This window comes from Biomphalaria glabrata, chromosome 10 (genome assembly GCF_947242115.1).
Source record: "Biomphalaria glabrata chromosome 10, xgBioGlab47.1, whole genome shotgun sequence".
NCBI classification, from domain to species: domain Eukaryota; kingdom Metazoa; phylum Mollusca; class Gastropoda; family Planorbidae; genus Biomphalaria; species Biomphalaria glabrata.
Genome location: NC_074720.1, coordinates 41,843,286 through 41,864,137, shown reverse-complemented (window position 1 = coordinate 41,864,137; position 20,852 = coordinate 41,843,286). Strand labels below are relative to the sequence as shown.

General features: G+C 35.7%; 1 protein-coding gene and 1 long non-coding RNA gene across 3 annotated transcripts in view; one reads left to right on the top strand and one right to left on the bottom strand.

The window, feature by feature from the left end:
* Positions 1-1,346: 1,346 nt before the first annotated feature.
* LOC129928680 (uncharacterized) lies at positions 1,347-8,164 on the bottom strand. 2 transcript variants are annotated; one of them, XR_008780147.1, is made up of 5 exons: positions 8,027-8,164; positions 7,408-7,492; positions 6,464-6,674; positions 4,475-4,787; positions 1,347-1,865 (listed from the first exon to the last, which is right to left on the bottom strand). It is a non-coding gene; the product is annotated as an uncharacterized LOC129928680 (long non-coding RNA). The 2 variants fall into 2 exon arrangements; XR_008780146.1 differs by lacking the exon at positions 1,347-1,865 and having other exon boundaries at positions 3,816-4,787.
* Positions 3,696-20,852, top strand: part of LOC106064532 (L-gulonolactone oxidase-like) — a 31,520-nt gene continuing 14,363 nt past the window's right edge. Inside the window, exons 1-7 of the mRNA XM_056044048.1 lie at positions 3,696-3,832; positions 5,716-5,783; positions 12,976-13,077; positions 16,267-16,392; positions 17,228-17,325; positions 18,564-18,654; positions 19,400-19,585. Of these exons, the coding sequence (XP_055900023.1) occupies positions 5,766-5,783; positions 12,976-13,077; positions 16,267-16,392; positions 17,228-17,325; positions 18,564-18,654; positions 19,400-19,585 (621 nt within the window). The 5' untranslated portion in view covers positions 3,696-3,832; positions 5,716-5,765. The remainder of the gene's footprint in view (positions 3,833-5,715; positions 5,784-12,975; positions 13,078-16,266; positions 16,393-17,227; positions 17,326-18,563; positions 18,655-19,399; positions 19,586-20,852) is intronic.

The following is a 20,852-nucleotide window of genomic DNA, read 5'->3' as shown; positions in this document are numbered from 1 at the left end:
TACTGGGTGTTGGCCCCTATCAAGTACATCATTGGAAAATTTCATACATACATAAAGACAATGTTTTCATAATAAATTAGCATTCCATTTGATATGGGGCTCACTAGTCTGTCAGATTCCATTCCAGGTACTTATTAATACGAAAAGGGCTTGGTGTTTAAGAGGTCAAGGCTGACTACTTAGGGTCCTGAGTTCAAATTTGGATTTTTTTAAAACAGGATTTCAGGATATTTCTAAGTCTAGAGTGAACCACTTCAAATGGACTCTTGAGAAAGTAAAGCATATAAACAAACATTAGACTCAGAGAAGATGAATTTAACATTAGCTGGGGTACTAGAAACTAGTATTTAAATCCTTAAGCATTAAAAAAAACAACAACAGAAGTCTTAAAATTGAAAAACAATGATTCATGGGAATCCATGTTAACTAGTAAACTCTCCATCAAATATAAAAATATATATAACATTTCCCTCCCTTTGATCTGTGAACCTCTTTTCTGATTCTGTCATGATTCAAAACATACACATTAACTGGGCACGGAGCACTAGGTCTGGATTGGCACATTTACTTATAAATCTGATTGAAAAACTTATTGTATTCAGTTCCTCTGTCATTAGATTTTTTTTGCCCTATACAAGATTTAGGCTGCTTGTTTAAAAAGGATTCTTTACATTAGAAGAGCAGCCTCAGAACTAAAATCTTGGAAAAGTAATTTTTTGTTATTGAGGCCCGTATTTATGTTTATTTTTGGTGTTGATAGGATTGTCTTCATTAACCTCAGCAGTATTGTGGCCTAGTAGATTATATATATATTTAGATTTATATATATCAACACTGTGATGAGTTATAATAAATGACCATATTGAGATAGTTACCTAATCATAAATTGTAATCATATTGTTTTTCTTGTAATAACTAGTATCCTAAAAAATATTGCAAAGAAAATTATTATAATTTTTTTTTAAGTACATCATTGAATTTTATATAAAACATTGTTTTCTCATTTTGTGGTCCTCAACCCTAACCCTTGTGGCCCTTGAAGGATGTACTAATAAATATTCATATTGCTGAAAAGAAGTGCACCAATGGCACTATTTTCTGTGGTGTTCTACAGCCAGGACACAAAATTGTATTTAGAGCTGTTGTGTGAAACAGTTTTCTAAATGGTATGTGAGGCTGAAAGGCCAAAACTGCTTGGCTACGGCTTGGCCACCTTAGAAGGGGGGGGGGGGGGGGGGGGCTCAAGTTCGAGTCTTGATGACTCGAGCAGAGTTGTGTTAGCTGAGCACCTAAAGGCAGCATGGAAACCTTCTCACAAATTACCCCCCCCCCCCCCCTCACACTGGTCCACTAAAGAGATTGGACCATAGCACGCTGAGCATACTATAAGCATGAAAGATTTGCTATATATAAGCAATTTAGAAAAAAATAAATATGCATAGAATGATAACATTGTTTACAGATTAGAAGGGAATGGTTTCATATGTAATGATTATCATGTGTGCGTATTGCAGGTAAATGGGTTCATAGCAATATAAGGCTTTTTTTTTTTTTTTACTGATGCTCTGACCCAGCTTTTAAGGTTTGCATTATAAGCCATTAGTTTTTAATGATATTCTACAAATTATAAAATACATTATTTCATGTACAAGTTGGGTATTGTTATTTTATTTTAATATTATACAGTTAGCATGTTTGATCATTCTCACAGCAAGAATGGCTGCCTGGTTATGTAGTATGTGCTCTGGACTGCTGTTTGGTGGTCTCATTATGGTCCCAGATTCGAACCATGCCTGCTGCCATCCCCCGTTGTCCAGCAGGATGTTTGGGCTAGGCTGTAAATATCTTCAAATCTGAAGGGACATCTGAAACATGTTAACATTTTACAACACAGTTCAGCGGCAGCAAAGTTTGGCATACTTAAACAAAACTGGCAGACTACAACAAGATTTGCTGTCTCCAACTTTTAGAGCTTTTTAGCAAGAAACCTTATGCAGTTGTAACTTTCTATCCCTATATCTTGTCAATGGAGCGGGCTGGATGTCTAATCGTTTTCACAACCTTCTGCCAAAGTCATCTACTGTTGTTTGTAATCTGTTGACAGCAGCTTCTCTGATGCTTTATTAAATACATCCATCTACTGCTTCTTTCCCATTGAAAGTGTAACAAGACATCTGATACACTGAGATTTATATCAAGGCAAGTGCAGGCTGTGTTAAAAAGAAAACTGCAATAAAGGTCTTTTTATATTGTTTGATTTGAATTGTTTTTTACATGGAAGACTTTGCAAAGCATCAAATTGAAACTAAACTGGAAAGAAACGTATGCAGAATCCTAAAAGAAACGCAGAAAATAATGAGCTCAAGAAAAAAAAATAGGGTTATGCTGAATCATATGTTAGGATGTCTGCCAGAGGCAATATGTAAAATAAAACAGACCACTTTCTTAAACAGTATTAAACATAAAGTATAAATATTCAGTTGTACTATTATCCAGAGCTATAATCTGTAGGTCTGTTCTTAGCTGTAGATCTGTTATAATCTTACAATGGCTGTCTCTAGAAACATTGGAAGCACAAATAATAATAATAATCTTTATTATCCGTAAGGAAATTTGTCTTACAATTTGTGCATTACACCAAACAAAAAACATTATAACTATAAGAAACCAAAGTGTAGATTCACACCTGATGTCTGTAACTGCAAGGCAGAGTCCAGAATCAGAGTACCACTTTCTTGGTAGTAAAATTGCCTTCTAGGGCTGATAAGAACCAATACACATGCACAGTGGTTGATCAATTACTTTTAATCAATGTTAAAGATTATTGGAGCTTTAGAAATTTTTTGCGATCTAAGCTGGACGTAGGGACAGACAGACTGACCACACAAAACTAATAGCGGATATTTTCTTTTATAAATCCGCTTAAAATAGCCTGCACATTACTATTTATGCATGCTTTAAAGCTTAAAAAAAGACACTCAAAAAAAAAATAAAAAATCCAAAACCAAGAAGGGCTAGATATTTAACACCCTAAACTAAAACAATAAGTTCATTGAGCGCTTACCTCCCCCCCCCCCTTAAAAATATGTTTTCATTCATTGTGGATTAGTGTGGATGCCTTTTATTTAAAAAAACAACAACACCACTTTTCTTTTCAAAAAATGCAAAACTAATGTGCAGCTTAACTACAATACGCTCAATATCACTAGGTAGGATAAATTAAGGAAGACAGACGATGAAATTGTCGGCAAAATATGTTAATTAAGACTAAGAGTCACTGCTACATAACGTAGCTACGGCTACGTTAAAACAACAAACCAGTAGATGAGTAGTAGGCCCTACTGTGGAACATTATTGACATTGTTGTGTAAATCTAGATGTCTCATTGTCTGGATGATAAAATATTACTAGACCTAGAATATCCTGACACCCAGCAAAGCAATAATCAATAAGATCTATCCACATCTAGACTTATTTATCTATCTATGGAATAAGGATCAATGTGATATTGTACAGACTTATGTTCTTAGTGACTTATTTCCAGTTTACAGCTGTACACAGTGCAGGCATGACTTTGCTATTAATAGCTACCCAACCGGTAGCAGAAGTGAATGGTGGAAAGAAATGCTTTGTCATTGGTCACAACTTGGGGGCATTTACAAATATTGACATCAGGGTTAAGGTCAGAGGTAACACTGTCACGTGACTTACATAAGTAAGCTAATCTAGGCCAAGAATAGCAGTTTCATAACGATAAAGCATGCTGGCCTAAAACTATTCCGATCAACTGAAGACGAGTCTAGATCTACTCCAGAAGTGTTTCTGTGTGAAAGTATGAACCGTATTTAGATCTACTTTATTATTAATATTCATTGAATTATCTGCAATTATTCTACTAAAGAGTAGACTGTATCTGTAATTTATACTATTTCAAGAAGCCTATTTATAAATTTATTTATACTTAGATAGATTTCTGATACTGAAGTGATAGAATATGGATAGATCTACTATCTAGAATCTAGACAATATAGACTATGACTTGTATGACTATAGCCTAGCCTACTTAAGATTTATAGTTATAGACTATAGTACTACTACTACTATCTAGTACATCTATTCTATACGTTCACCGTTATAGAATCTAGATCTAGATCTGAGCTAGCCTGAAAACCAGTGACTTGGCAGAATTTAAGTCATTGGTCTCATTGGATGATTGGTTAATAGGCTATTTTAACTATTTAATATACATGACTATATGTATGCCGTGTAGGATGTAATCATCTTATTTTCTGAAGTAACGTCTATATTATATAAGATAAGATTAGACGTGATTCTTGTAAAAAAAAAAAAGCAATATTTGCATATTCGGATTGGTTGCATCATCTTAGTTTAATAAATATAGACACAGAAGAATTAAAGGCTATCTTATCTTATATATTACAGACGCTACTACTTCTTAAAAGAAGATAATTACTTTCTATGCATTTCATCTGTCAAACTAGTCTTGCATGTTAATCAATGACTTGAACTGTGCTAAGTCGTTGGTTTTTCTGGCTGATTCAGGCAACCCATTCCTTTCTCTAATGGCACTAGAGAAGAAGGAGTACTTGTAAGAATTTGTTCTAGCATACGGAATAAGAAATGTGCCTCTATCTTTGTGTCTTTCTGGGTATCTTATTAGGTTTTGTTTTTCTATTTGTAAGTTATGGTTTAGTGTTTTATTTTATGTAGGCTATTATCCTTGATTTTCCTGACTTGTTTAGACAACTCCTTCCAGGCTCACCCATCTGTGAGGATGAATAATGGCATTAGTCACTAGGAGTAGGAATAGAATAGTCCCAGTACTATTAGATCTATAAAACTTATATTCTCTTAAAAATAATGTAATGTTAATCATTTAATCGACACTAAAATCAGATTGATGCGCTCCACAGTGTCTGACCCATGTGAGGAATGGGTGAGGCGGATGGGATGATTTAATGGAGCCATAATTCCTTTCATCCTTCCCATGTACAATGCTTGCTTGTTTGATATAACATGCTTTGAAAGCCCGTTAGAGGAAAAGTTTTTATCCCAGATAGCCTTGTCGCCCCTAGCAGGCCTTTCCATGGGGGTGAAACGATGAGGATTGGACTTTTAGCTTTATATAGAAGAATAGTGTTAAGCTTATAAAAAAATGCATAAATACATTTAACTTCAACTTAACATTGATATTCATGACATTTCAGCCAATTATTAGGAAAGTAAAAGTGCTTATAACATTGAGAGACCAAATGAAATCTAATAATACAAATATTTGGCTGCCTGGTCATGCGGTTTGCATGCTGGTATGTTGTTTGGATTTATAGATGGTCCCGGGTTCAAACCCTGCCCGTTCCCATCCCCCGTCGTCCTGCGGGAGGTTTGGACTGGAAGTAAACCATCTTCAACTCTGAAAGAACACCCAAAACATGTAAAACAATGAAATCCCTAAAGAAACCACAGAAGCAACCCATTTCAATAAAATTTTTAAAAAAAATTCTTCCCTTTGTTTTTTTTTTTTCAACCTATTTTACAAGTTTTAAGTTTGAATCCTTTCATTTTGCTTCTTATCGTGTAGTTTTAGATAATTTAAAACTAAATTTAAAAACGATCTATTTTTTTTTATATCACATAAAATGCAACCCAAGTAGTCTGGTATAATTAGTTTTAAAAAAAAATGCTTCTTTATTTCAGAATTTATTTCAATATTTCTGAAGGAAGAGGATTATTGCTGCAACTTTAAAATGTCCAATGATATACGGGTAGGTTCTTTTATACAATTTATCTATTATCTATTAAATTTATATTAAATAAATGATAATTTTATATGTAATGCAGCCACAATATTGCAATAACTGAATGACTCCTCATAAATGCAAAATTTGTATTAGATTTTCACTTGTAATGAATGCTGAAACTTAACTGAAGATTTCAAACAAGCGAAAGTAAAAAGAATACTCTTTTAAAGGCAAAGCTTATTTAGGGAAAGAACCACTAATTACTACCATTAATTTCAAAATGACAGGGTTTAGCTCCCTTTCTGCTATATGAGACAAAATTAATTAATTACTGCTAATTGTTTATTTAATAGTTAATAGTATAGTTAATAGTATTTAATAGTTTTTTTTTATTGATTCATAAATTGTTATTTATTATGAATATAATTATGAAAAATTTAAACTTGATCCAAGAATGGGAAGTGGGAGAAAAAAATGAGACAGAACATAATAAGGGGGAATAAATCCATATATGCATCCACATCTCTCATTAAGTAGCACTTACTCCCTTTGTTTTGATATGAAACAAAATAATTAATTACTAATAATCAATAAACCAATAGATTGTTTTAATTGATGTAAGTTTTGTTAGGTACAACAAATAATTGTGCAAAGTTTCAACTTTATCAGACAGATTGAGTTGATATAAACTTTGTAAAACTTACCTTCACCTAAACATAGTCTGTTGGACCATTGGGGCACCACACAAGATCTGTTGACTGTCATCAATTTTTCTCAGCCATCCATTCTTTTATGTCGCTTTCCACCGCTTTCTCTGTCTGCCTCTTCTTCTTTGCCAGGTACTGTTCTGGTAAGGGTTTTGCAAGCCAAGTCAAAACGCAAAAATTTGTTTTTGATTTAAATTTTTTTCTTACCCTGTTTTGAAAAAGGTTTTCTTAATAATATTAATTGTCGCCATAGCAAAATATAAAAAAAAATCTTAAAAAAAAAAAAAATCTTATCTCATAGGTCTAAGTTGTGATACATTAATAATACTTTAATCTTAGAGGTGTAACTCTGATGTTATTTGTGTAAAAATACAGTATGTAGGCCAATGGCTATACAGAAAGAAGATATCAAGCATACCTGTTTCTTTTTCTAACCTTAACCCTAACCTTTGCCCTTAAAACTATATCTATAAAAAATGTACAAGTTATTTCCCATATTCAATATCAAACTAAATAACTAATTACCAATACTAAATAGACTAATTGAGTAGTTTTGTTTATTTGTTGTTAGGTACCAGAAAATAATTGTTGAAAGTATGAAGTTGATAGGAGAATATGTGAGGGAGAAATAACGCTAACAATTGTTTAAGGGACTAAACCCAACAAATTTTAGTCATATCTGTGAAAAATGAAGTATTAGTTTGCCTTGTTGCTGTTAAACAAAATAATGAATTATCAGTAATTAATGGACTAATTGGTTACTTTTTTTTTTTTTTTTTTTAATAATTGTACAGGTTTTCACTTTGATCAGAGAATGGGTGTGGGAGAAATAAAAAAAATACACACTATTTTATCAGACAGACAGACATAGTTAGTTGAAGTTAAGCTTTGTAAAAATACTTTAAAAAAAAAAAGTTACTAAAAAAAAAAAAAGATACTACCTCCTTTGTAGCTCATATCCTGTAGAGGGATTTTTTTTTGCTCTTAATAACTTATGCCCATTCCAAAAGTGTGACTTGTATAGACCTGAGGTATTGTACAAATAGATTAAATTAAAGTAACCAAAAAATGCGCATTGTGGTTCAAACTTTGCTAAAAATACTGTTAATTATAACCACAGCTGAAAGGAACCTTTAGAAAGTAAAATGATTTAATAAACACAATGGGTCAGGAAGGACTTAAAGCTTGAACGCCAGTTGTATAAGCTCTAACCCTCTAAAATGAATTGCAATACTTTAACATAGATTTCAATAAGGCTTAAAGAAGGGATATATATATGGCTTAATGGCTTATTTAAAAATATAAATGTAACAGTGTCGTGTCCATTATTATATTATATATCAATATCATTATGCATATCATGTGCTATAAGAGTTCCTCGCAAAATATACGTGTATTGCGCTGCAACTTTGGCCTATAGGTAGATCCAGCACTGATTATAATAAGCCTTATTTTAGCAGCTAAATGTCTTGTAGAGTTTAAACATAATAATGTGGTTCTTATGGATCCCCCGCTCCCTTCCCGCGATATAATTAAAATCGAAATTAATATAATATTCACTTCCTTGTATATATGAAGTCTGGTTTTAAAGATAAAGTGCATTAGTGTTGCATCCTTAACTGCACAATCCGTGACCCTTATGGAAAGTCTAGTTAAGAGGGCAGGTCATTGTCTTATCTCCTCAAATCAAGGTTTAACTTGACCTAGTCATGACAACATCGGGAAATCCCGAAACGGTGACGAGACGGGTGCGTGCCTGTCAATTACATGGGTCATGGTTTTCAATGACAAGGTCACTATCGGCTCGATGTAGACAGTGGCGGAGCTAGAGGAAAGGGGGGAGGGTTTCCAAATTTATAAATCACACAGGGCTCCTTCTTGAGGGAGACCCCAAAAGGAGTGTCATAATTTAAAAAAAAATTAAATAATAAGCCACTGCCATAGTTATATAAGTTAATGACCATGTAGCATGTGTTCCACAGAATTTTTATATTTATTTAGTACACTACTCTTGTCATGATTATGAATGACCAAACGCAGGGGCAACTAAAGAGGCAAAAACCTGGGCCCCCAAATCCCTAGCTTACGCCACTGGAGGTAGATTCTAGTACCTGCAGACATTGTATTCACAGTTAGTGTTGCATTCCAAAGGATCTATTCATATTATATGGTACAGCCATGGCCTGTTCATAAGTGCATGTTATAACTCTAATAGCAAAGGAAAAAAGATCGTCTCTCGTGACACTGAGACATATTTTATGTATGCCAGTGCTTGCATTCCTAGTCTTGTCATTTTAAGTGAAGTCCAACTCATTCAGCTGTTACCGGAGTGTCGGTTACCCGTTTCCCACAAATTATTTCTATAAAATTTGACTTTGCTTTATGAGTAGGCCTGTCTGTAGTCAAAGACATTGCCATTGCCATGAATAAAACTTGGCTAGTTTTCATAACGGGGGCGCGGTGGCTGAGTGGAAGAGCGCTTGGTTTCCGACTCGACGGGTCCCTGGTTCGAATCGTGGTGAAGACTGGGATTTTTAATTTAGGGATCTTCAGGGCACCTCTGAGTCCATCCAGCTCTAATAGGTACCTGACATTAGTTGGGGAGTAGTACAGGCGGTTGGTCGTTGTGGTGGCCACATGACATCCTCATCAAGCGTGAGTCACAGAAACAGATGACCTCTAGATCGCAAGGTCTGAAAGGGGAACTTTACTTTTAGTTTTCATAAACTTTTAAAGATTCATTAGTCGCCTCTAATTTAAAACACGCCGTTTAATGATTGGAAGCGATTAAATGATCTTTTGTTTTCCACATAGCATGACGAACGTTATTATTCAAAAATGATTGAAAAGTAAGTGTCCAACACTATGTGACCTACTTTCTATGAATTTCTCTGCAATGTTCAAGTTCCCATTAAAATCTCGCCTTCATTCTTTGAATGACAGACGTGCTAGATGACACGAATCAAAATCACGAAATTGTCAATCTTTATCTGAGGTGTATTTGTTTTGAACGCTTTGCAGTGGTTCCAACATCTACATCCATTTAGTAGGTTTTGTAACTGTTTCTCACGCATGAACGCAGACTCGCATATCTATCTATCTATCTATCTATCTATCTATCTATCTATCTATCTATCTATCTATCTATCTATCTATCTATCTATCTATCTATCTATCTATCTATCTATCTATCTATCTATCTATCTGTCTATCTATCTGTCTATCTATCTGTCTGTCTATCTATCTATCTCTATCTATCTATCTATCTATCTATCTATCTATCTATCTATCTATCTATCTATCTATCTATCTATCTATCTATCTATCTATCTATCTATCTATCTATCTATCTATCTATCTATCTATCTATCTATCTATCTGTCTGTCTGTCTATCTTATCTATCTATATGTCGATCATCTATCATGTTTGACCTTTTTTTGTTAGGATTTCACAGGAGGTACATCTCTCAATCTAGACTATGTCCTTGTCCCCAAATCATCGCAGAAGTGTTTGCACTGACGTGTCATTATTGAGACTTTGTGTGTAGTCCACTTAGCAAAAACGATCTAGTTCTGGAACATTCACTGTGGGAAAAGGGGTTACTTTAAAAAACAAAAAACTACGTAAGGAAAAAAAAAGTAGTTTGGTTTAGAAACAAATGTGTGGATTTGTCAAGAGTTTAAACTTCTGGGTCCTCTATATGCAAGAGAGCTTAAAACCCTTGCTTTAGATTTGAACCAAAGTCTGTTGAATAAACTGTCTAACAGAAGATGGGCATACATTGCGTCAATGTTTTCTTATGTCTCGTAGTCTAGTTTCAATTTTTTTAACTCGGTTTCAACGGCTACTTGGTCGTGTGGTACGCGCTCTGGACTGTCTTCCTGACGGTTCCGGATTCGAACCATTCCGGCCATCAAACCCCGTTGTCCTTTCCCCTGGGCTAGGATGTAATAATCTTCAATTCTGAAACATACAAAACATGTATAAAAAAAAGGGCGGTTTTTCAAACTGTTTGTTGATATAGTGTTTTTTTTTTCTCGTCAAGTGGCTTCAAATCCCAACCCTGCAGGAGGTTTGGGATGTCCATGTCTTCAATGAGTCGAGTCACGACTTTGTGAACACTTCGCGGCATAACATGGCCGAAAGGTTACCAGCTTAACCACGTGGTCATATTAATGAGTGGCTGCCTGGTCGTGCGGTTTGCGCGCTGGACTGTGGTTTGGATTTATCGATGGTCCAGGGTTCAAACCCTGCCCGTGCCCATCCTCCGTCGTCCTGCGGGAGGTTTGGACTAGGAAGTAATTATCTTCAACTCTGAAGGAACATCCGAAATATGTAAAACAGCAATTAATGACTGCTCAATACATTGGAAGACAGTTAATTCGTCAGTTCCTTGAGAAATGAAGATTCTGAGGTCCTAGATTAGACCATCAAACTACAATAAGGGAGGACGGCGGGCTGGATTTAACCCCCTGACCATCGAGATGATATAATCTTTTCGGCCATGCAGCCGTCTGAAGATAGAATCTTTTCGTCTAAAGATAGAATCTTTTCGTCTATGCAGCCGTCTGAAGATAGAATCTTTTCGTCTGAAGATAGAATCTTTTCGTCTGAAGATAGAATCTTTTCGTCTGAAGATAGAATCTTTTCGTCTGAAGATAGAATCTTTTCGTCTAAAGATAGAATCTTTTCGTCTGAAGATAGAATCTTTTCGTCTAAAGATAGAATCTTTTCGTCTATGCAGCCGTCTGAAGATAGAATCTTTTCGTCTAAAGATAGAATCTTTTCGTCTGAAGATAGAATCATTTCGTCTAAAGATAGAATCTTTTCGTCTATGCAGCCGTCTAAAGATAGAATCTTTTCGTCTAAAGATAGAATCTTTTCGTCTGAAGATAGAATCATTTCGTCTATGCAGCCGTCTGAAGATAGAATCATTTCGTCTATGCAGCCATCTGAAGATAGACCTTTTTTCGACCATGTAGTCGTCTAAAGATCGAATCTTTTCGACCATGCAGCCGTCTAAAGATCGAATCTTTTTGACCATGCAGCCGTCTAAAGATCGAATCTTTTTGACCATGCAGCCGTCTAAAGATCGAATCTTTTTGACCATGCAGCGCTTGAAGCCTGAGAATGAATGAGGGAAAAAGGAATAATGAAACCGAGACCAATTGTCATAGAAGGCATGAACACTGACCTGCAACCTCACAACCTGTGGGCAGTTTAGACCAATAGCTCGATGCCATGTCACTGGTCTGAACGACGTGGCAACGAGCTGTTGGTCTAAACAGGACACAGATTGCGACGTCGCAGGCAAGTGTTGAGACATGTACTGTGTCTCGTGTTTGTGCATTTTTTAAAAATGAATTTCAGGGGCTTTCCTAACAGGAGTTGTCTTAAGCAAAAGTTGCCATCCAAACATATTCATCTGCTATAGCCTATCACGTGACCTTTATAAGCACTGAATTTCGTCCCTCTTTTTTCCAGATTACTAGCTATATTTATCTTTGACATACTTTTTTTTTTAGCTACTTATCTTAATGTGTTACTTTGCCTTTATGACTCACACAAATCTCCAAAATGCGTCTTGCGTTTTTTTTAACACTACAAATTATTTGAAAAGGCATGAAAAAAAAATTAGTCTGTACAAGAAGTTACTACATTTTTTCCGTAACAAATTGACAAAAACAAAACTAATTCTGGCCCCTGTGAGTCTTGATAACATATTCTTTGTTATCTCTGTGTCTTTACAACATTGTGTCAGTTATCTCTGTGTGTCCCTGGACAGATTCTAATGTTTACAATCAGTGAGAAGTTTGTACGGAGAAAGGCAACATTCAAGAATGCTTGAAATGTCTGACACACTAAGACAATTGCAATCATCCATCCATCCATCCCAGTGGCAACTATAGCTAAACGAGGGCCCTGGCCTGCTTTAGCACATCTCTCCTTACTGGTCTATTCTGGGCTTTATGTTACCATGCCCGGACTTTTAGCTGTTGTAGATCTGCCTCTAGGTCATCGTACTCGTGGTCTGCCTTTGGGGCACCTGCCTTTTGGTATTTGTTGTGAACAATCCTCTGCCCAACCTTATCTGATCCTGTCACTATCTGGTATATTTTTTGGTTGGTGTGAGTCATCCATTTGGTTTCCTCATGTATGGCACCCTACATTTGTCTGAGGATTTTTTCTTTCCCAAGTATGTAGCACAAGACATTCCAATCATCTCAACAATATAATATCACAATGTTTTTATGTTTCTTTTTCATAATATAATTTCACAATGTTTTATATGTTTCAGTCATAATATAACATCAAAATGTTCTTATGTTTCAGTCATAATATAACATCAAAATGTTCTTATGTTTCAGTCATAATATAACATCAAAATGTTCTTATGTTTCAGTCATAATATAACATCACAATGTTCTTATGTTTCAGTCATAATATAACATCACAATGTTCTTATGTTTCAGTCATAATATAAAATCACAATGTTGTTATGTTTCAGTCACTGGGTAAATCTGGCAAAAAGTTCACCAACTGGGCCACAACTTACTCCTGTTTACCAGAGCTGTATTTTGAACCAGAGACTTTGGAAGAAATTAGAAAAGTGAGTAAAAAAAAAATGTTTGCTTTGCTCGAACACACACAGACACACACATGTACACATGTATACAAAGGGCTCTATTAGATGGACGCAGCCAGATTAGTTACTGTGTTGGTTTCTTCTCCTTGAATCAGACTTTGATGTGACTAAGAAGTCAATTCTCTCCTGTTCTGTAACTTGACTATTATATCTTTGATGTTAGAGACTGTCCTCTTTGTGTTTCTGATTGCACAGCTGTGTCTGCTAGCTCCTGTTCTGTAACTTGACTATTATATCTTTGATGTTAGAGACTGTCCTCTTTGTGTTTCTGATTGCACAGCTGTGTCTGCTAGCTCCTGTTCTGTAACTTGACTATTATATCTTTGATGTTAGAGACTGTCCTCTTTGTGTTTCTGATTGCACAGCTGTGTCTGCTAGCTCATGTTCTGTAACTTGACTATTATATCTTTGATGTTAGAGACTGTCCTCTTTGTGTTTCTGATTGCACAGCTGTGTCTGCTAGCTCCTGTTCTGTAACTTGACTATTATATCTTTGATGTTAGAGACTGTCCTCTTTGTGTTTCTGATTGCACAGCTGTGTCTGCTAGCTCCTGTTCTGTAACTTGACTATTATATCTTTGATGTTAGAGACTGTCCTCTTTGTGTTTCTGATTGCACAGCTGTGTCTGCTAGCTCCTGTTCTGTAACTTGACTATTATATCTTTGATGTTAGAGACTGTCCTCTTTGTGTTTCTGATTGCACAGCTGTGTCTGCTAGCTCCTGTTCTGTAACTTGACTATTATATCTTTGATGTTAGAGACTGTCCTCTTTGTGTTTCTGATTGCACAGCTGTGTCTGCTAGCTCCTGTTCTGTAACTTGACTATTATATCTTTGATGTTAGAGACTGTCCTCTTTGTGTTTCTGATTGCACAGCTGTGTCTGCTAGCTCCTGTTCTGTAACTAGACTATTATATCTTTGATGTTAGAGACTGTCCTCTTTGTGTTTCTGATTGCACAGCTGTGTCTGCTAGCTCCTGTTCTGTAACTTGACTATTATATCTTTGATGTTAGAGACTGTCCTCTTTGTGTTTCTGATTGCACAGCTGTGTCTGCTAGCTCCTGTTCTGTAACTTGACTATTATATCTTTGATGTTAGAGACTGTCCTCTTTGTGTTTCTGATTGCACAGCTGTGTCTGCTAGCTCCTGTTCTGTAACTTGGCTATTATATCTTTGATGTTAGAGACTGTCCTCTTTGTGTTTCTGATTGCACAGCTGTGTCTGCTAGCTCCTGTTCTGTAACTTGACTATTATATCTTTGATGTTAGAGACTGTCCTCTTTGTGTTTCTGATTGCACAGCTGTGTCTGCTAGCTCCTGTTCTGTAACTTGACTATTATATCTTTGATGTTAGAGACTGTCCTCTTTGTGTTTCTGATTGCACAGCTGTGTCTGCTAGCTCCTGTTCTGTAACTTGACTATTATATCTTTGATGTTAGAGACTGTCCTCTTTGTGTTTCTGATTGCACAGCTGTGTCTGCTAGCTCCTGTTCTGTAACTTGACTGTTATATCTTTGATGTTAGAGACTGTCCTCTTTGTGTTTCTGATTGCACAGCTGTGTCTGCTAGCTCCTGTTCTGTAACTTGACTGTTATATCTTTGATGTTAGAGACTGTCCTCTTTGTGTTTCTGATTGCACTGCTGTGTCTGCTAGCTCCTGTTCTGTAACTTGACTGTTATATCTTTGATGTTAGAGACTGTCCTCTTTGTGTTTCTGATTGCACAGCTGTGTCTGCTAGCTCCTGTTCTGTAACTTGACTGTTATATCTTTGATGTTAGACTGTCCTCTTTGTGTTTCTGATTGCACAGCTGTGTCTGCTAGCTCCTGTTCTTAACCTCCTTGATTTCTCTGTCATACTTTCATTTCTTCAATGTTTTTATTATCTTCTTTATAGTTTTACAAATTGTATCCAAGTGTTTTTATAGCATGCATGTTTCCCGTGACATTTTAATCTAAATTCTTTATCAGCTTGACCTGAATGACCTTATAGGTTGTGTTGAGGAATCCTAGTATTAATCTAATTTTCTTTTTAAAGTAAGTTTTTTTTTTTAGAAGCTAGAAGTGATTGTCGGGAATAGTATTAACAGTTTTACTTTTTTACCTTTACCTAACCCTTAGCCTGTTGGACCGTTGTGGCACCACATAAGATCTGTTGACCATCTTTCTCCTCTCTGTCTTTTGCCTTGTTTAGAACCTCTTTCAATGGCAGGCCCATCCATTCTTTTATTTTGTCTTCCCATCACTTTCTCTGTCTGACTCTTCTTGTTCCTGGTACTGTTCCCTGAAGGAAGGTCTTTGCGAGCCACGAAGACCTTGTAATATGGCCATAGAGTTTTATTTTTATTTTTTTGACAATCTTTAGCAGGTAGTTTTATTTTACAGACTGCATAGAAACAAAAAGGAATTGAACAAAATAAATTAGTATAATTGTTGATATGTGATTCAATTTGTCTCTAAGGTAGCATATAAGTATCATCTTTTTTTAATGGTTGGGCAAGTTTTTTATTCTATTGACAATAGTCTGTTATACATGTTGTGCTGATATGTAAATAAAGCACAGATAATGTATGGTGCACATGATATTGAATAGACAATGAGTTGAGATTAAGATGGAATTAAAGATTACTTTCTGAATGTTATCTTGGTTTTTATTTCATCTTGTTGTGATCTTTACACTATTGAAAATTTACTTACTTTGCTACGTAATGGGAGATTTGGGCCGAATTAAATCTTCACCATGTCACTCAATTCTTGGCAAGCCTCTGTAGTTCTTGCCAGATTTTGCCTCTTTTTTTGTTTTTTTTCTGTCTTTACAATGATACTGGTCTCAAGTTCAGGTGGATTTCTACTCAGTTTCTCTTCTCCTTGCCCTATGTGGCATTTCTTTTACAAAATAAATCTACTGATTAAATAGACAAAAAATAATTAAAATTATTGCACATGCACTGACTGATGATCTATTTGAAATGAATTTTAGTTCTTTTAATAATTAATGATTGACTTCAATAAAAGGAAATGAAACATGACTCTAACAAAAAAGAATGTATTGGTAGTCAAATTTATAGACAAAGCAATCACAGTTACTACTTTCTCTGTTTTTATCTGAATGTTATTTGGACTTGCTGTAGCATTTGCAACTTCTTTCTATTTCAGATCCTGGCTTATGCTCAAGAGAAAGGGAAGAAAGTGAAAGTTGTGGGCTTTGGGCACTCCCCCTCAGATATAGCCTGCACCTCTGACTACATGATCAGCTTGAAGAGATACGATAAAGTTCTCAAGGTTAAAATTAATAGGGCAATTTTAAAGTTTATACTTGCCTCTAATGTCCTCATACAGTTTAGGTTTACATTTATGGAGGAAATAGGATTTTCATGTGTGTAAAGCAAGTTATCTAAAAGGAAATTCAATTTCTAAACGCTAGAGTAATCTCCCTTACACTATTGCAGCATACCTGGGTATCTTAAAGTTCCTCTTAAGATCTATAGGGCAGATGATGAAAAGTCGCCTGTTTCTGTGGCCCATGGTCATCGAGGATGTCATGTGGCCAGCACAATGACCAACTGTCTTTACTTGTCCCTTACTTTTGCCAGGTACCCATTAGAGCTGGCTGGACTGCAAAGAGGCGCCCAAAGATCCCAAAATTATAAATCCCAGTCTTCACCGAGATTTGAACCGGGCACCCTTGATTCGGAAGCCAAGCACTTTACTACTCTGCCACTCCCCCCCCTCTCTAAAAGGCAACAAAATAACTGAATTACATTAAGAAAGTATAATTTCCCTTATGAGGAATGACTATTATTTAGTTTTGAAGCTTTTTTTTCTTGATTATCATTTGGCATTAAATAAATGTTATAGGGCATGGTTGAAAACTTGAAACAACACTAAGTTCTTCATACACATAGTACATTTGTAAATAGTAAACACAGTACTTACTAAATCTGAAAAAAAAAATTATTGAGAAGATGTTTTGAAAATTGGTGAAAAATATGAAAGAAAATTTCTTGATGTGCCAGAACGGACCTTGATTTTTAGCTGTTGTGGAAGTGGAGTCCCTTGCAGCCTTAGTTAAATAATATGGAAGAGATGTGACTAGATGATTGTTTGTCTATTTCAGATTGATAAAGAGAAGCTCCAGGTGACTGTACAGGGGGGCTGTCTAGTCAAGACATTGAACGAACACATTTTACCTCAACATGACATGGCTTTGTCTGTGTAAGTCCTCACTCCTTCATCTCCTTATAAAATTCGTCAGTTGGACCATTGGGGCACAACACAAGATCTCTTGACCATCTTTCTTCATTCCTTTCTGTCTTATGCCTTTGATAGCATCTCTTTCAATGACAGGTCCGTCCATTCTTTTATGTTGTCTTCCCATCGCTTTTCTCTGTCTCCCTCTTCTTTTTTTTTACCGGTACCGTTACCTGAAGGATGTTTTTTGTGAGCGTTGTGGACCTAGTAATATGGCCATACAGTTTTAGTTTGTATTTTTGACAGTAATTAGCAGGTCATCATGGAGTTCAATCGCTGTACTAATCCTGTCTCTAATTTCTTTGTTTGTATGCGGTCTTTGTATGTGATACCTAGCATCTCAAATCCATTGCTAGGATCCACCTCACTATTTCTGTAGTCAGTGTCCAAGATTTGCAAACAGGATGTTTTTGCATAATCACCCATGGTCTGTAACTTTCTTTAATTGAGTAGAAGCAATCATCTATCATAATGTTTTGAAGCTAATTAATAAAAACAATGCAGTGAGATGTGTGGCTGATTGGCAAAAACATGCTGCCTGTAAAGGAGCTCAGATTTGAATCCTGAACTTGAGCTGAGTTTTTTTTTAAAGTGTACTCAGCTTACTGTATGATGAAAGATGCACAATGTAGAAAACTATGGATAATACCTGTAAAAATATTATTTATATATCTATATGCAGTGCTTTTTTTGTAAAAAAAGTAGGTGCCAGTACTCAGTCATTGATTGCCTAACTTTTAGCTACTAATTAATAATAAACGTTAAAAGGCAAGAAAAGTAATAATTTTTCCCCCTTTTGTAAAAGGTACTGGTATGCCATATCGGTACGTACCATCACAAAAAAAAAAAAGCACTGTCTATATGTAAAACAAAGTTGGTGTCCCTTGAGAATCTTATTTCTTCACTAGAATGTTAACATTTTTAATCATTGTCATAATTATTAATCATTAACTCATCTACTGCAGTAGCTAGTACACTAAATCCATTCCACTGATACATTTGTAAAGAAAAGTATTTTGTTTGTGTAGCTAGCCAAGTAAAGTGTTATTGTATATTTTTATACTTGTTTTATACTTATATATTAAAAGAAATATTTTTGTTATAAGTTTTATTATCATTACTTTACACTTAAAAAATATTCTTCCATCCTTTTGCTGGAGCTGTAATTTATAGTATTTTTACCTAAATATTAATTTATATAGGCAAGGTGCAGTGAGTGATTTGACTATTGCTGGAGTTATCAGCACTGGGACACATGGCTCTGGAGCTAATTATGGAATTATATCATCCTATGTAAGTCTTTAATTATCAACAAAACTTATTATATTTTCTATAACTTCATTCAATAAGGGTGATTATTGCCTTATCTATTCAATATGTGGGGTGGCCTTTCCAGGGAGATTGCAATGAGTTGACAAGGGGTTGAAAAGTCATTCTGTTTTTGAAGGGGAAGAAAACATTTTAACCCTTTCTCTCCGTAATTATTTACCACATTCTGGTGAAATCAACGCTGAAATCGTCAGGAGAGAAAGAGTTAAATATGTGTTGGAATGTTAATTAAGCAAAAAGAAATGATTACAAATGTTAAATAAAATTTGTAGTTATTAAAATAAGAGACAACCTATCATTTGCTGAGTAAGAAGTTACGCAAGATTCTCAAAATTTTGTTTTCAAGAAGAAATTTCAAAATGATTAACACACAGATGATGTTATGATGATCTGCTTCCTTACAGCTGTATATCTGGTACATTGCGCCAATTTTTGTTGGCGTTTCAGTATTGGCCAGTGCCGGCCTCTTCTTTAGTTGATTTAAGTTGCATGCACATTTTTTTTCTTTACTAGAATGAGTTGAGAGCATTATGTATGCTAAGAGTCTCCAGACGTAAATGTTTTCATGTAGTAAGGTGTCACAGGTAAAAGTTTGAGAAACACTGCTCTACAGTATCAAAGTTGGCACTCCTAACCTCTCCCTTTTTTTTTTTTGTGGTTTTCTTTATCTTGTCTTTAATTACGGCAATTTTTCATTTCTATTCTACAGGTTGTGGGGCTTGAACTGATGAAGGCTTCAGGGGAGATCATAACCATAAATAAAGAAGTGAATTCAGAGCTACTCCCAGTTGTGGCCCTTAGTTTAGGTTCCCTAGGTGTGATAATCTCTGTGACTATACAGTGTGAAAAAGCTTTTAGACTCCAGTGCAAGCAGATACCTAACTCCTTACAGAATGTAAGTGTTTCATTTAGTGCCAGCATTAAGTAGAACCATGGCTGGATTTAACTCTTTCTCTCCTAACTAACGATACCAACGTTGATTCCACCAGAATGTGGTAAATAAATACGGAGAGAAAGAGTTAAGGGAGGTCAGGCTAGGGAACTTCACAAAAAATGACCTCTACGATAGTGAAAAAAATCCATATATGGATGGGTCATTTAGCAACATTGTAGTAGTTAAAAAAGTGTCATTTGCTACATTGCTTAAACCCTAAAAATATGCATGTTAAATAATTTATTATTTTTTTAAACGAAAGAAAATTAAAGTCTTTTATAATATGGCCCGTGCTTCTTGATATTTATATTTTAACTAATAAGTGGATTTTTATTAAAGCTTTAGAAAAAGCCTCCACCAAAATTCTGTCTCTGGGCCTCTACATACTTAAATCTGGCACTGAGTAGAACATTGATTTAGTCTGAGTTATGAGGTCACAATACCTGGAAAATGTTAAACATAGTCAGAGGTGTATTAGGAATAAATTATATTAATCTCACAATGTGCAATGGCTGTGTGAAGCCTCTAGTGTGGTTGTTTAACTTGTTGCCACCACTGGCTAGCATCTGTGAAAGGGGAGCAATTTTGTAAGTCTTTCTTGCTAGTACAGAGCCTCTCCACAGCAAGTCCTATCCAGAACCTCCTCGTGGTGGCAGATGGAAACTGAGGCTGCGAAGCCTCAGGCTAAACTGCAAGGGTCTCGGAGGAGGTTTGGCCCCAAGATGTGAGGCAGGCATGGCCCGTCGGCGTGCAGACATGCCCTGTTGCCCACAAACCAAACTCCTAGCGATAGGTCAATAGCCGCACTACCTTGTTTGTGTGTCCCTGTAAGGTCTAAAGCTAAGGGAGTAAACCCTAACAGAAAATCTGGTCCTGGAGCCCCGTAGGCGGGGGGACAGTAGTAAGACTACTGCTCTCTGGCAAACTCCTGCAGCCACCTGTCCCCAAATTGTGATGGCTTGCCATCCCTTTGGCCCCGATCAGTATGGAAGAGAGGCGTTTGCTGACGTGTGGGCAAATTTACCGCCCAGGCTTTCCCCCAGCAAAACAAGAAGTTGCAAAGGGAAAAGATCATCTCTCGAGACGTAAAATACCACAGATATTAATCTCACATGATTCAAACTTGACTAAGATTATGAAACCTTAAAAGACCTAGAGATGATGCAATTTTAAAGAATGTGTCAGAATGCTTATGCAAGAAGTTGATTTACTATTTATAAAAAAGTAA